This window comes from Brassica napus, chromosome A6 (genome assembly GCF_020379485.1).
Source record: "Brassica napus cultivar Da-Ae chromosome A6, Da-Ae, whole genome shotgun sequence".
Classification (NCBI taxonomy): Eukaryota; Viridiplantae; Streptophyta; class Magnoliopsida; order Brassicales; family Brassicaceae; genus Brassica; species Brassica napus.
The window spans coordinates 23,816,676-23,829,865 of NC_063439.1; the positions used below are offsets into that span (position 1 = coordinate 23,816,676).

At 36.6% G+C, this 13,190-nt stretch overlaps 4 protein-coding genes across 4 annotated transcripts; 3 read left to right on the forward strand and 1 right to left on the reverse strand.

Moving 5' to 3' along the window:
- Positions 1-977: 977 nt before the first annotated feature.
- LOC106352279 lies at positions 978-3,076 on the forward strand. The gene has a single exon (XM_013791939.3). It carries the CDS (start codon positions 1,950-1,952, stop codon positions 2,919-2,921), a length of 972 nt encoding a protein of 323 aa, XP_013647393.2. The 5' UTR covers positions 978-1,949; the 3' UTR covers positions 2,922-3,076.
- A 1,461-nt stretch (positions 3,077-4,537) lies between these two features.
- On the forward strand, positions 4,538-7,120 carry LOC111198716 (zinc finger protein CONSTANS-LIKE 10). Its single transcript, XM_022687803.2, has 5 exons — positions 4,538-4,790; positions 5,241-5,803; positions 5,973-6,131; positions 6,224-6,519; positions 6,609-7,120. The coding sequence occupies exons 2-5, from the start codon at positions 5,315-5,317 to the stop codon at positions 6,736-6,738; spliced, it is 1,074 nt and encodes a 357-aa protein (XP_022543524.2). The 5' UTR covers positions 4,538-4,790; positions 5,241-5,314; the 3' UTR covers positions 6,739-7,120.
- Positions 7,121-7,698: 578 nt separating this feature from the next.
- LOC106348975 (RRP15-like protein) lies at positions 7,699-9,622 on the reverse strand. Its single transcript, XM_013788828.3, has 8 exons — positions 9,102-9,622; positions 8,915-9,016; positions 8,747-8,828; positions 8,653-8,672; positions 8,506-8,566; positions 8,328-8,395; positions 7,979-8,086; positions 7,699-7,893 (listed from the first exon to the last, which is right to left on the reverse strand). The coding sequence occupies exons 1-8, from the start codon at positions 9,540-9,542 to the stop codon at positions 7,834-7,836; spliced, it is 942 nt and encodes a 313-aa protein (XP_013644282.3). The 5' UTR covers positions 9,543-9,622; the 3' UTR covers positions 7,699-7,833.
- A 431-nt stretch (positions 9,623-10,053) lies between these two features.
- LOC111198714 (acetyl-CoA acetyltransferase, cytosolic 1) lies at positions 10,054-13,186 on the forward strand. The gene is made up of 14 exons (XM_022687800.2): positions 10,054-10,266; positions 10,382-10,422; positions 10,495-10,593; positions 10,666-10,839; positions 10,927-11,032; positions 11,100-11,238; positions 11,511-11,588; positions 11,667-11,732; positions 11,936-12,021; positions 12,147-12,246; positions 12,337-12,447; positions 12,526-12,567; positions 12,675-12,867; positions 12,975-13,186. The coding sequence occupies exons 2-13, from the start codon at positions 10,389-10,391 to the stop codon at positions 12,849-12,851; spliced, it is 1,212 nt and encodes a 403-aa protein (XP_022543521.1). The 5' UTR covers positions 10,054-10,266; positions 10,382-10,388; the 3' UTR covers positions 12,852-12,867; positions 12,975-13,186.
- Positions 13,187-13,190: the final 4 nt, after the last annotated feature.

Here is a 13,190-nt window from a genome sequence, read left to right on the forward strand (position 1 = left end):
ATTGTTATCAAATATTTATTATTCATTATAATTAATTTTCACATATACGTTAATCATATTAGGTAATTTCGTAGCTTTTATTTAAGGAAAGTGCAAAACATTTTTTGGTACGTTATTTATCAATTCGATAGTTAGTTTAATAAAAAGTGTAATATAAGTTAAGATGGACCAACCTATTTTTCTACGAATAGTATATTTTGTATAGTTATTTATTAAATAAGAATTTATAATCATACGGTTCTATGATCATTCATATCGTTTTATAACAAAATATTTAAATCATCGATAACAAAATTTTCAATCTGAAATCTTTAATAAGTTTATAATTTATAAATGTTCTTGAAAATTCATTGAAAGTTTTAATATTAAAATATTTATGTAATCTTATGGTATATAGTGTTTAATATATATATATATTTATTTTATTATTAAATGATATTTTTTACTCATATGGTTTTAAAATCATGTGTATCTTCTTATAATAAAAATGTTAAACCATTGATCATTAATTTTTAACATAATAATTTTAATAGTTTTAGTCATTTATTGTCGTTTTTAAAAATTCAAAATATAACATATACGAAAAAATCTAAATTTTATTTTTATAGCTAATTTGATTGTTTAATTTATTTTAATAATATAAAATTAAACAAAAAATGGTGGAGGAGATATACATTGTTATCAAATCTTTATTATTAAATTCATTAATTGTCATATATATATATTAGTCATTTATGGTAATTCCGTAGGTTTTATTTAAGGAAAGAAAATATCATATCATATCATTATATCATATAGTTTGACCAACTTATGTATCTAACAACATATAAAAATCGAATGTGGACCTACTTATTTTTCAATTGAATGTAATTGACTACCTAATTGAGTGCCACCTATGCATTGGGGCTTCTTTTAATTAATACAAAATTGAGGTTACATCTTTTCAAATGTTTCTCAATTAATATATAAGGGATTATCGCAAATTGGTTGCAATCTAACTCTTATTATACACATCAGATATTTATGATGGATTTGTGAGCTCAAACTACGCCGAAATTGTGAGTCTAATCGGTTGTAATTTTTAGTGTATTTATATGTTTTAATCGGGCAATACAACTTTCAAGGTTGGTCAGATCTGGTGGCGACGACTTACTCTTTTATGGTTCAACAATAATGTAATGTTACGACAATATGTGCACATATTGAGAGATAAAGATCAACCCTTAGAAGTTGTGACGGATTAAAAATATTTTAAAAGATTTAAAAGGATACGACTTTTTATTATCTAATATACTATTCTATAATAATTTGATAAATTTAAGTTTATGTATTTTTATTCTATCTCTGATAAAAAAATTAATAAATAATTCTCTTTAGACATTTTTTTGTTTTTATTTTCAACTTTATCATAGTGTAATGTATCTCAAGATCAAATCTATGAATCTATTGTTACAAGCAAAATATGTGAATCTCTCTTCGCCATCCGTGGAGGTTTTTATGAGCTAAATAAAGGATTCATTTGTTGGAAACATTTCTAAGATGGTATGCATCTTACACTCGTTTTGTTTGAACTTCATAAAGCCATTTTTATCTACTTTGCCAATATTTTTTTGATAAGTGACTTTGCCAATATTAACATGCCAAATATAGACTCCTTCTTCATCGGTGTTCCATCGATCAAATAACCTCTCAAATCTTTCATCCTTTCTCCTTTTGCTCTTTCTTTTGCCAAAACCCAAACAAAAAAAACTGTCTATTCTCAGCTGAAACAAACAAACTGAAATCGTTTGTCAACAGAACAAATCATACAGAAAAAAAAACATTAACAATTATCGCCATTTTTAGCCAAAACTCTGATGCAGTTTCTCAAGAATCTTGCTGTTGCATGTTGAGAGCAAAGTCTTTGTTACAATTTTTTTAAAGGATATTAGGCTCTGATCCTAATAAAGATGTTATCGTTTCGTATCCCATCTATGGGAACCCAGCCGGCCGCATTCGCAGCTAAAATAACAGACACCACAAAGACCGTGGCACAACTCAAGTCAGCTGCGACCCCCACGCCTCACAGCACAGTCACGTGCGGCTACCAAGCTCACGTGGCGGGCTTCTTCCGTAACGTCACGGTTTTATGGTCCAAGAATCTCATGAACCATTCCCTCACCGTCATGGTCTCTAGCTTAGACAACGATATGAACTATTGCTGCAAGATCGATCTTGTCAAGCCGTGGCAGTTCTGGAGCAAAAGAGGTTCGAAGTCATTCGACGTAGAAGGAAACTTCGTGGAGGTCTTCTGGGATCTAAGGTCGGCGAAGTTGTCAGGAAACGGTAGCCCCGAGCCGGTGTCAGATTATTACGTGGCGATAGTTTCGGACGAAGAGGTTGTCTTGTTGTTGGGAGACTTAAAACATAAAGCTTACAAGAGGACGAAGTCAAGACCCGCGCTGGTCGAGGGGTTTATATCTTTCAAGAAAGAGAGCATTTTTGGGAAGAAAACGTTTTCTACAAGAGCGAGATTCGACGAGCAGAGAAAGGAACATGAAGTGGTGGTGGAGAGCTCGAACGATGAGAAAGATCAAGAGATGTGGATAAGCATGGATGGGATCGTGTTGGTGCACGTGAAGAATCTGCAGTGGAAGTTTAGAGGAAATGTGATGGTGTTGGTGGATAGAACTCCTGTGATGGTGTACTACGATGTGCATGATTGGTTGTTTGGGAGTTCGGAGTCCACGGCGAGTTCGGGGCTGTTTTTGTTTAAGCCGGTGGCGGTTGGAGCGATGATGGTAGACGAGTACTTTAGCGATGCGGAGGATGGGGATAGTGGAGGAGGGAGTAGTCCTTTGAGTCGGTACAACTCTGCATCTAGTGGTTATGGGCCATTGCATGAGTTCTGTTTGTTTCTTTATGCTTGGAAACTTGAGTGATAAAATGTTAATACACCATAGAAATTTTATAGTGTTTTATTTTTAATTATACTCTTTAAATCTCTCTTTATAATGTATTTGATCACCAGGAGAGATTTCTCGTTGAAATCCAGACTCATCACCATGGTTAGTAAAAAATTGGATAATTAGCTAACCATCTTTGGAGATGGGAAACTAGATCCTTAGAGTCCGAATGGTGACATACAAAACAATTACGGTGCGTAAACTATTAACTGCGGTGTGATTTATCATCATTCGAAACCTTAATCACAAACTTGAATATTCTGCAAAGACCACTGGGCCATATATTTTTGGTTAAGGCTCCGAATGGTAACTACGGTTTGAGTGGTGCGGGACAAGCGGTTTAACTGCGGTATGGTTTTAACAGTTATAAAAACGTATAGATATATAGTAAAGTTCTTGTAGAACCATTCTCATCCAGTTTAGAGATGATTTCATATATACACAGTTGGTGATTTTTTTTTTTTTTTTTTTTGGTAAAAATGTTAAGATTTTATACTATTTTCAGATTTTTGACAGAATTTACATAGACACTAGTAACAGAGAAATTTAAACTAAGCAATACTGGGGAAGAGAAGAAAAAAAAAGCAACATAAAGAGACCTAAGAAACAATCAGACTTAACAGTTGGTGAATTTAAATCACATACTTAACATATGATCTGGTAGTTGCATTAACATGATTTAAGTTGAACTTTTCTCTGTCAAAGATGTAGGTTGACTTTAAACCTTTCAAATGTAGCCGCCTAGTCGAAACAAACTAAATCCTTTCATTTTCACATTTGGAAATTTGGCAGTCTTTTTTTTTTGTTTGCCAGATAACTTAACGTGACTGCTAAATCAAGGCCCAAACGGGTAAATAGTTAGATAGCGACTCTCTTAGAATGGCATTGCAGCAATAATAACATATAATTTCTTTCGGCAATGGAGTTAAGGTAACTTTTTTTGTCATCTATGATTTTCATTTAACTTAAACTGAAGTTCTTACATATATAGAGTTAATGCAATGGAGTTAAAGTAACTAGAATTGACCATTTGTAGAACCAATTGTTTTATAATCATATTCATACCATCATTGTTGTCATTATCGTTAATTATATAAAATATTTTTTGAAGTTATAGTATTTCACTAATCTTATTGGTAAAAAGGGAAAGAGCAGATAAATCATTTTAAAAGCAGATACTGGCTGCGTGTCAGAGTTGCAGATTACATGATGAAATATATATATTTTTGTGAAGACAGACGTATCTAACTTGGCAGATATTATTTGGTCTTCCTTTCTTTTTCACCTAGAAAACTAAAAATATCTCCTCTTTTAGTAGGCCAAAGATATTTTGTTCATGTGGGTGAGTGTGAAACGCACAAATAAAAAAAAGAGACAGAACAGAAGAGAAGAGATATTTTAGGGAGAGTCAAAGCCAATAATGTTGTAATAAGGGCGTAAAGTACATCTAAAAGGGGCAGGTTTTTAGGTACGCTCTGAGAATCCAGGATCGAGAAAGCGCAATAAAAAGGTTCACGTGTACCACTCATTTCCGCGAGTATAGCTATTTTCTTATGCGCGAGCGCGTGAGAAATCGTTCCTAAAATATCTGTGGGGTCCTTGAAAAATGAAACTTTTTGCACTTTTTCCCCTAATTTTTTTGTAATAAGCTTTATCTCTCAAGTCACATGACTACATGTCCCTTTGAGGACAACTCACCCATTTGTCTATCTATCCCATCTCTCTCTTTACTCTTTTCCACACGCAGACCAAAACCTTCTCATCTCTTCTCTTCTGAAGCTTATTCCTATTAAAAACATTTGTTGTTTCTGCTTCTGAAGATACTAGAGACGGTCTCTATCATACGTGAGTTCCTTTTATCTCTAAACCCTTGTGTTCTTATTTGAGTGAGGGTTCTCGAAATGGATCTATGTTGCTCTTCTTTATGGTTCTCTCTCTAGATATGTTTACTCTTTTGATGGATTGCAAGATTGAGGATTTTTTGTGTAATTAGAGTATTCACTGGCGTTGATCTGTAAATTTATAACTTGAGCTAATCTTTCTGTGACTTTATTGTTTGCTCTGCTCTCTAGTTTTGCTTTCTAGCAGTCTTATACATAGTTCGTTTATAGATGTTACAACCCTTAATAAAGAAATGTTCAAAAGTTTGGATCTTTATTCTATTTCTGAACTTGCTTTTGATACCAAGTTTCAACCTTTTGTCCTTTAATATCAAAAGACTTATCAAAGTGAAGAAGTTGTTAGTTATATACTTTATTGTGGTAACTAACAAAAACGGTTTAATTATTTGATCAGTGAAAGGAGCTTTGCTTTCTCCAGCGTTACAGTTGAGCCAAAACATCAGATTGGTTCAGTTTTTTTTAATAAAAATGGGTTACATGTGTGACTTCTGCGGTGAACAAAGATCAATGGTCCATTGCCGCTCCGATGCAGCGTGTCTGTGCCTGTCCTGCGACCGTAACGTTCACTCCGCTAACGCTTTATCCAAACGTCATTCAAGAACTTTGATATGCGAGCGTTGCAATGCACAACCAGCCTCTGTTCGGTGCACCGACGAGAGGGTTTCCCTCTGTCAGAACTGTGACTGGTTAGGCCACAACGGAGCTACTAATTCACATCATAAGAAGCAAACCATTAACTGCTACTCTGGCTGCCCTTCGAGTGAGGAGCTTGCATCGATATGGTCTTTCTGTTTGGAATTGGATTTCTCTAAAGGTGGACAGTCTGCTTGTGAGCAAGGGATGGGTTTGATGACTATAGATGAAGGCACAGGAGAAAAGAAATCAGGTGGACATGATGTTGATGTAGATCAGCCTGGAACTAGCTCTGCTGCACAAGAAAAGTCCACATTGGCTAAGGTAATGTACTTGATTTTCTTCATATTGTTTCTTTTTTTTGAATACCAGAAGCCTGTAGTCCCGAAACCACAACATTTAATATTAGTTTCGTCCCAGCGGTCACTCGAACTGGGTAGCGTCTTAAAAGCAAGTGGCGTATAAATGTTGTTCTTGTTTTTGGTTGTTGCAGGGTCCTGGAGTATCTGAAGATGACTTTTGTGGGAATCTCATTATGGATGAAATGGACATGGCTTTTGAGAAGTATGATGAGCTCTTTGGTACAGCTTACAACTCTTCAAAAGACCTCTTTGAACACGGTGGAATCGAAAGTCTTTTCGAGAAACATGAGGTTCTTTCTCCATAAGACTAGTATTCACTAACATGAAGGATGTACTTTTATGGTTCTTACACACTCTCTCTCTATTTTTTTTTTTAATTCAGGGAAAGACAATGCAGCAGCCAGCAGAAAGCAATGCTGCATCTGGAGACTCGCTCATGACTTGTAGAACGGAGCCAATAATCTGTTTCTCATCACAGCCAGCTCATTCGAATATATCCTTCTCTGGTGCCACTGGAGAAGGTAATAACGCTGGTGATTTTCAAGATTGTGGGGTGTCATCGATGCAGCAGGTTTCGAAGGAGACACCACTATGGTGCCCTCCAACAGCGCAGGAGATTAGTGCAACAACACGTAACAACGCGGTTATACGTTACAAAGAAAAGAAGAAGGCTCGCAAGTAAGTGTTTGAACCCAACTTGGAAATGAGTTTTCATTCATCGTTAGTGAAGGTTATCATCATTGCTAATATTGTTTTGTGTTAAATAGGTTTGACAAGCGAGTGAGGTATGTCTCTAGGAAAGAAAGAGCTGATGTGAGACGGCGTGTGAAGGGACGGTTTGTCAAGTCTGGTGAAGCTTATGATTACGACCCGCTGAGCCCAACAAGAAGCTACTGAGGTTGCCACAAAACCCCAAAACAATGAAGGACCCACAAAGTGGAGATATTAGATTAAAGAGATGTAAACTAAAGAGCAGTTCCAGGATTGGCCCTCAAGCTCATTCTTGCTTTGGAGGGCTCATGCGTCTGCCTCTTCTTCTGTCATTGCTTCTTAAGCATATGACTAGACAATGAAGCTTTTCAACAGAGGAGCAGGATCCTTAAAATTTTGTTATATTGTAGCCATGGCAGGACCATCAATGCACACTTATTGTTTGTATGTATATCTGTATTTGCTTTCCTAATCTGTGTGCACTATTTATCAATCATGTACGAGATTTAGAGTGTACCAGAAAGGCCATGTTCTATACATTTATGTATTAGATGTGAATTTTTCCAAAGCCAGCCACAAGTAGGCCTGGGCGTTCGGTGGACCGTTCGGTTTCGGTCCGGATAATTCGGATTTTCGGTGTTATGTTCAGAAGTACCATTCGGGTTTTACTAATTATCGGATCGGTTTCGGTTCGGTTCCTTCCGGGTTCGGTTCGGATCGGATGTAACCAATGTTTAAAATTGTCCAAAAATATTTTTTTTAGACCTTAAAAATTGACAATTTTTTATTTCAAAAATATATAAATTGTTTATAAATCTAATTAAAAACTAGTTAAACTATCTAAATTAACTAAAACGTATTCAAAATAACAATTAAAACAAACTAAAAAATATTTTGAATATCCTAAAATATCTTAATCATCTTAAATATATAAAAACTTTAACATATTTAACTAATTTTGGATATTTTCGGATCCTAGTTCGGATGTCGGTTCGGTTCGGATTATAACCAAACACCAAAGTACTAAGCTCATAAGTCCCGTTCGGATATTTTTGTATAACAGTTCGGATTCGGTTTCGGTTTTTCCGGTTCGGGTCTAGGTAGGTACTTCGGGTTGAGTTAAAAACGCCCAGGCCTAGCCACAAGAATCATAACTGTTTTTGTTAAATCTTTGATATTGCATTATCTTGGTTTCAAGTTCCTTTTGCACTATCAAAATAACTGAATTCATTCATATTTGATCAAACAGAAGCTCTGGTTGTACTATAAATTAGTGGTAGCTCAGTCTTCATAACTTTCATCTCCTGACATTGCGGCAAAATCATCTCCCTCGTTTGTTTCCTGTAGACAATAAAATTACAAGTCTCAGGGAAAGAGTGTATGCAAGCAAAGTGGTTTCAGAACTATGGATAAGAATGAATGGTACCTGTTTTTTGTCCCAGTCCTTGAGCTTTGGGTTTGCTAACATGTAATTATCACGTAGAGGAGCCCACGCAGGAGCTTCGTCTTCATTAGAATTTGAAGCTTTTTGAGCCTGTACCATCCCACAGAATCTCATCAGTAAATTACCAAGAATACACTTATAGCTAACAGCTCTCACTTATGAAATTGATTCGTTCCGCTAATATCTCTATTAGAAGCCAAATCAAGTAAGAACACTATACTAACTTGCTTATATAAGTGCATCTAAAGGTGATGGTATAAAAACATATAAAACTGTCAAGATAAAGAATATTCAAAGAGAGAGTAAGAGGCAATATTAGAATATGCCAAACCTTGGAGTCTGTTCTCGATGTTTTTCCTAACTCCGAGAAGAATGCTTCTTTTCTTCGCTTCTTTAACACTGATGGATGTTCCAACAGGAAAAAAAAAACAAAACAGAATTAGAAGCCACAAACAAGACAAGGGAGCACAGATAGATTCATGATAAAGATCAACATCTAAAGCCTCTACCTTTAGAGTCCTTTTCCCTTGAAGCATTCAAACCCTTCTGAGCATGTTGAGCCTTGTTTACCTGTTTGAAAATAAAAAGTCTTGAATCAGAGGAATCACTCTCTCAGAGACTAAAAAAATGGAAAAAAAAAGTAGAAACAAACTTACAGCATTAAAAAGCTTCACCACTGGAGTTCATGAAGGAAAACAAAGTCAGTACCAAACAATATGAAAAAGAGAAAGTTCACTGAAGAAACCATACCTCCTTTAGTGGCAACACCTATAAGAATCTTCTCATGGGACTCCAAATGGTTTGCAGGTTTAACATGTCCTTTCTCAGCAACCTGTAATGTTTCAGCGAGTCATCATCATTAACTCAACACATACAGTAAAAGAAAAGAACAGTGAATAAATGCAATCAAACTCATACCAAATGTTTCGCCTTTCTAGCCTGACCCTTAGCCTTCTTCTCAGCTTCCTCTTCAGCTAGCTTCTGAGCTATAAGATTCTTATGTGCTGACAAAACAGGACCCTGTTCCACAAACCCAAACACCATTTCATTACACACTTACGAATTATCCTGTCTGAATATGAAAACTAATATTAATAAAGCTCACCAATTCATCTTCTCCTTTGGTCTTCTTCATGATAGACTTAAAAGCCATTCTAAACGCATTACATCCATCCTCACTACCAAACCTAGTGATCCCAGTCTGAATCTCCCCGTGATCCTCCCCATCGGAACCCTCGTCCTTGTCCTCCCCATCTTCTTCCTCCTCAACCTCGTCGTAGTTGGGACCCATGTTGGCATCAGTGAATATCTTCTCGCGAATGGTTACCTCCGGCGCCTTCTTGGATTCATCTTCTTCTTCTTCGTCGGAGTTGTAGCCTCGCCTTCTCTGCTGGAAGAGCTTCTGGTCCTTCTTTGAAGGCTTGAACCTGTTGGAGGAGGAAGGAGGTAAAGTCTTGAACTTTTTATTCTTCTTCCCACCGTTCTTTGCGCCGACTCTCCTCTTTCTTGTGCCTCTCACTATCTGAGCTTCCTCTCCGGTAGACATTCTTCGTCGAAAGGTTTGGTTTTTTTTACGGCGGCGCTGCGGAGTTTTATTAAGACAGGGGATTGGGAGAGAGAGAGGGTTTTGTAATTGAGTTTTTTTAAAAAGAGTTACTTTTGTAAATAACTAAAATTTTGGGTTAGGTTTGTAATTATTTGTAAAAGAAAGGGTTCGATTGGATAAATATAAGAGAAAAAGATCAAAATAGCAATAAATCAAGTTTTTGTTCCCAAACTAGCATTCAAGGCCAAAAGTCACAAAAATAGCACTCAAGGGGTGGGGTTTAGGGTTTAGAATTTAGGGTTTAGGGTTTAGAATTTAGGTTTTAGGGTTTAGAGTTGAGAAGTGAGGTTTTGGAGATAAGATTTCAAATTTTGAAAAATAAAAAAATTTAAATTTTTCAAAAGATAAAATGCTATTTTGGTCATTTTAGTTTTTGAGTGCTATTTTTGTGATATAAACTTAGAAATGTGTTATTTTGGAGATTTGCCCTAAATATAATGTTTTAAATATTTTTGTGGGTCAAGTCTTTTTGTTTTTTGTTTTTGAAAGAGATCACATCACATAGACGTCGTGTTGCTCTTCATCGTAGTTATCGTGTTGCTATTCATTGTTGTTATCGTCGTCTTGCTCTTCATAGACTAGTAACCGTTCGCTATTCACCGACGAAGACACTCTGTTTTTTTAATAGGACTCTCTCTCTGTTCCAGTTACATTGTTGAATCAAGTAAGCGATCCCTTTGATCTCTCTGCAGTTTCTCGTTAATCTTATCGAATCCGACTATGGTTCCCTTGTTGAGTCCTTACCGGATTAAAAGCTTTAATTCGATGCCGTTTTGTAGATTTCGGATGGCTCATACAGCAGATTCCGTCAATCCCAGAGGTAGCACACACTTCTCTTTCTGATTCACCATGATGTGTGTAAGAATGTTCTTATAAACTAATGTTGTTACAGATGTTTGCATTGTTGGTGTTGCACGAACTCCAATGGGTGGCTTTCTCGGATCTCTCTCGTCTTTACCCGCCACAAAGCTTGGATCCGTAGCTATTGCAGGTATGATTGCTTTAAGACAGATCATGTCTTTGTGTAGGCATATATAACTGAATTTGCTTTTACTGTTCTCAGCTGCTTTGAAGAGAGCAAACGTTGACCCGTCTCTCGTCCAAGAAGTTGTGTTTGGCAATGTTCTTAGTGCCAATTTGGGCCAAGCTCCTGCTCGTCAGGCTGCTTTAGGTGCAGGGATCCCTAACTCTGTTATTTGTACAACAGTTAACAAGGTTTGTGCTTCAGGCATGAAAGGTGAGTTACTTTGCGCTCTGTTTGTTTTTTTTTTGTATTTTAAATCTCTTAAGACGAGGGAGACAATGTTTGTATGGGTGGTTTCAGCGGTAATGATTGCTGCTCAGAGTATTCAATTGGGGATCAATGATGTAGTCGTAGCGGGTGGCATGGAAAGCATGTCGAATACACCAAAATATTTGGCTGAAGCAAGGTAATAATGATATGATTCTGCAATCGTTTAATTTTTTGTTTCTGATTCAAAAAAAATATTTATGTAGGAAAGGATCTCGGTTTGGTCATGATTCTCTAGTAGATGGAATGTTAAAGGATGGACTATGGGATGTCTATAATGACTGTGGGATGGGAAGCTGTGCAGAGTTATGCGCTGAGAAATTTCAGATAACAAGGGAGCAACAAGTATGTTGTTCTTTCATTTTTCTTGAATTAACAATCGTGATGGTTTTCAATATTTGTCTCCGTTAACTTATTATTGGTTAGATACTAGATAGATCCTCTGTAAAATTCCACTTGTCTTTAGTTTTTGTTCTGGATTCTTGATTATTAACGTTGATAGTTTGCCTCTCTAGTAAAATATAAGAAATGGTTAGTAGGTTTTATTTTTTATCGGAACTCAAAACAATTAGCTAGTGTTGATAGGTCTGTGCTACTGATGAATATGTTATATGCAGGATGACTACGCTGTTCAGAGTTTTGAACGTGGTATTGCTGCCCAGGAAGCTGGTGCCTTCACATGGGAAATCACCCCGGTTAGTATATTTTTATATTGTGTGTTTTGTTAATGACATATACATGCTGAATATAGTAATGGGAAATTGGTCGTACAGGTTGAAGTTTCTGGAGGAAGGGGTAGGCCATCAACCATTGTTGACAAGGACGAAGGTCTTGGGAAGGTGATTTATGTTCCCTTTTAGCTTATATTGATTATGCATTAATGCCCTGACATATGTTCCCTTCTCCTTACTCACCCGTTGCATAAGATTTTAGGCATCGGTATCTTTTATGTATGAGTCATTACACGTCACAAAATAAATTGATGGTTAGATTAATCCGAAAGAAGATGTCTAAAGTCTAAACTAGTGTCTTAATGTCTCAGTTTGATGCTGCAAAATTGAGGAAACTCCGTCCAAGTTTCAAGGAGAATGGAGGCACTGTTACAGCTGGAAATGCGTCTAGCATAAGGTTCTTCCCCTAGATGACCATATATATATTCTCATCTTTAAGAGAGCCCATATAACCTTTTACATATATCTTGTTTAGACTTGCCACTTGTCTTTTGCTAAGTAAAGTTTGCCTCCCCTTGACAGCGATGGTGCAGCTGCACTTGTCCTAGTGAGTGGAGAGAAGGCGCTTCAGCTAGGACTTCAAGTACTCGCAAAAGTTAAAGGTTATGGTGATGCAGCTCAGGTACATTACTTATATATTATTGCCTTCACTTCTTAAATACAACATTTTAGATGTCTTATTCCAGTCACTAAGTGAGACCTAAACCATCAGGAACCGGAGTTTTTCACTACTGCTCCTGCTCTTGCAATACCGAAAGCTATTGCACATGCTGGTTTGGAATCTTCTCAAGTTGATTACTATGAGATCAATGAAGCATTTGCAGTAAGAAAATCCGTCTTCTTCCCCTAAAGAATTGACTAATATTTGGAAAGGCTGTTTTGACTGAACTGACTTTCACAGGTTGTGGCTCTCGCAAATCAAAAGCTACTTGGGATTACTCCGGTCAGTTATTTTTTGCACCATTGAGTCTCTTCGGTCACACCATCTTCTCAGTCAATATACTATGGTTTCATAAACATGGATTGTGTTTTTTTTTTGCCATTTAACAGGAGAAGGTGAATGTAAATGGAGGAGCTGTCTCTTTAGGACATCCTCTAGGCTGCAGCGGGGCTCGTATTCTAATCACATTGCTTGGGATACTAAAGAATAGAAACGGCAAGTACGGTGTGGGAGGAGTGTGCAACGGAGGAGGAGGTGCTTCTGCTCTTGTTCTTGAACTTGTTTGATGCATTATGAATCCAGGTAACTCACATTCTTGAGTACTGTCCATCGATGGAAGACAAGAGAATGCGGAAAAGGAACCTATAATAAAACTCATGATACTCCTCCCGTGTGTTTACTTTTTTCAGGGTGGTGGATAAGACGGCGTATCTCTTTCAACTATTGCACTTCAAGTTTGCTATTAGTTGGTCTCTCAATAAAGGAGAGTGATCGTTGTTTGATGTTGTTAAATTATATATGAACTTGGTTTCTGTTTCGTATTTGGTGACCTCTGTTATTCATTTTTTTTTGGGGTCAAAAGTGCCTCAGTTATTCATTATGAACCCATTTTTCCTCCATAGTTA

Bases quoted from the DNA above. Each gene is read 5' to 3' on its own strand.
- LOC106352279 (XM_013791939.3), top strand. From the start codon at position 1,950: ATGTTATCGTTTCGTATCCCATCTATGGGAACCCAGCCGGCCGCATTC.
- LOC111198716 (XM_022687803.2), top strand. From the start codon at position 5,315: ATGGGTTACATGTGTGACTTCTGCGGTGAACAAAGATCAATGGTCCAT. The intron at 5,804-5,972 runs GTAATGTACTTG...TGGTTGTTGCAG, and splicing joins AAAAGTCCACATTGGCTAAG to GGTCCTGGAGTATCTGAAGA. The intron at 6,520-6,608 runs GTAAGTGTTTGA...TGTGTTAAATAG, and splicing joins GAAAAGAAGAAGGCTCGCAA to GTTTGACAAGCGAGTGAGGT.
- LOC106348975 (XM_013788828.3), bottom strand. From the start codon at position 9,542: ATGTCTACCGGAGAGGAAGCTCAGATAGTGAGAGGCACAAGAAAGAGG. The intron at 9,017-9,101 runs GTGAGCTTTATT...TTTGTGGAACAG, and splicing joins CCAAAGGAGAAGATGAATTG to GGTCCTGTTTTGTCAGCACA. The intron at 8,087-8,327 runs GTTTGGCATATT...GGGATGGTACAG, and splicing joins CATCGAGAACAGACTCCAAG to GCTCAAAAAGCTTCAAATTC.
- LOC111198714 (XM_022687800.2), top strand. From the start codon at position 10,389: ATGGCTCATACAGCAGATTCCGTCAATCCCAGAG. The intron at 11,733-11,935 runs GTGATTTATGTT...TTAATGTCTCAG, and splicing joins AGGACGAAGGTCTTGGGAAG to TTTGATGCTGCAAAATTGAG. The intron at 12,448-12,525 runs GTAAGAAAATCC...TGACTTTCACAG, and splicing joins AGATCAATGAAGCATTTGCA to GTTGTGGCTCTCGCAAATCA.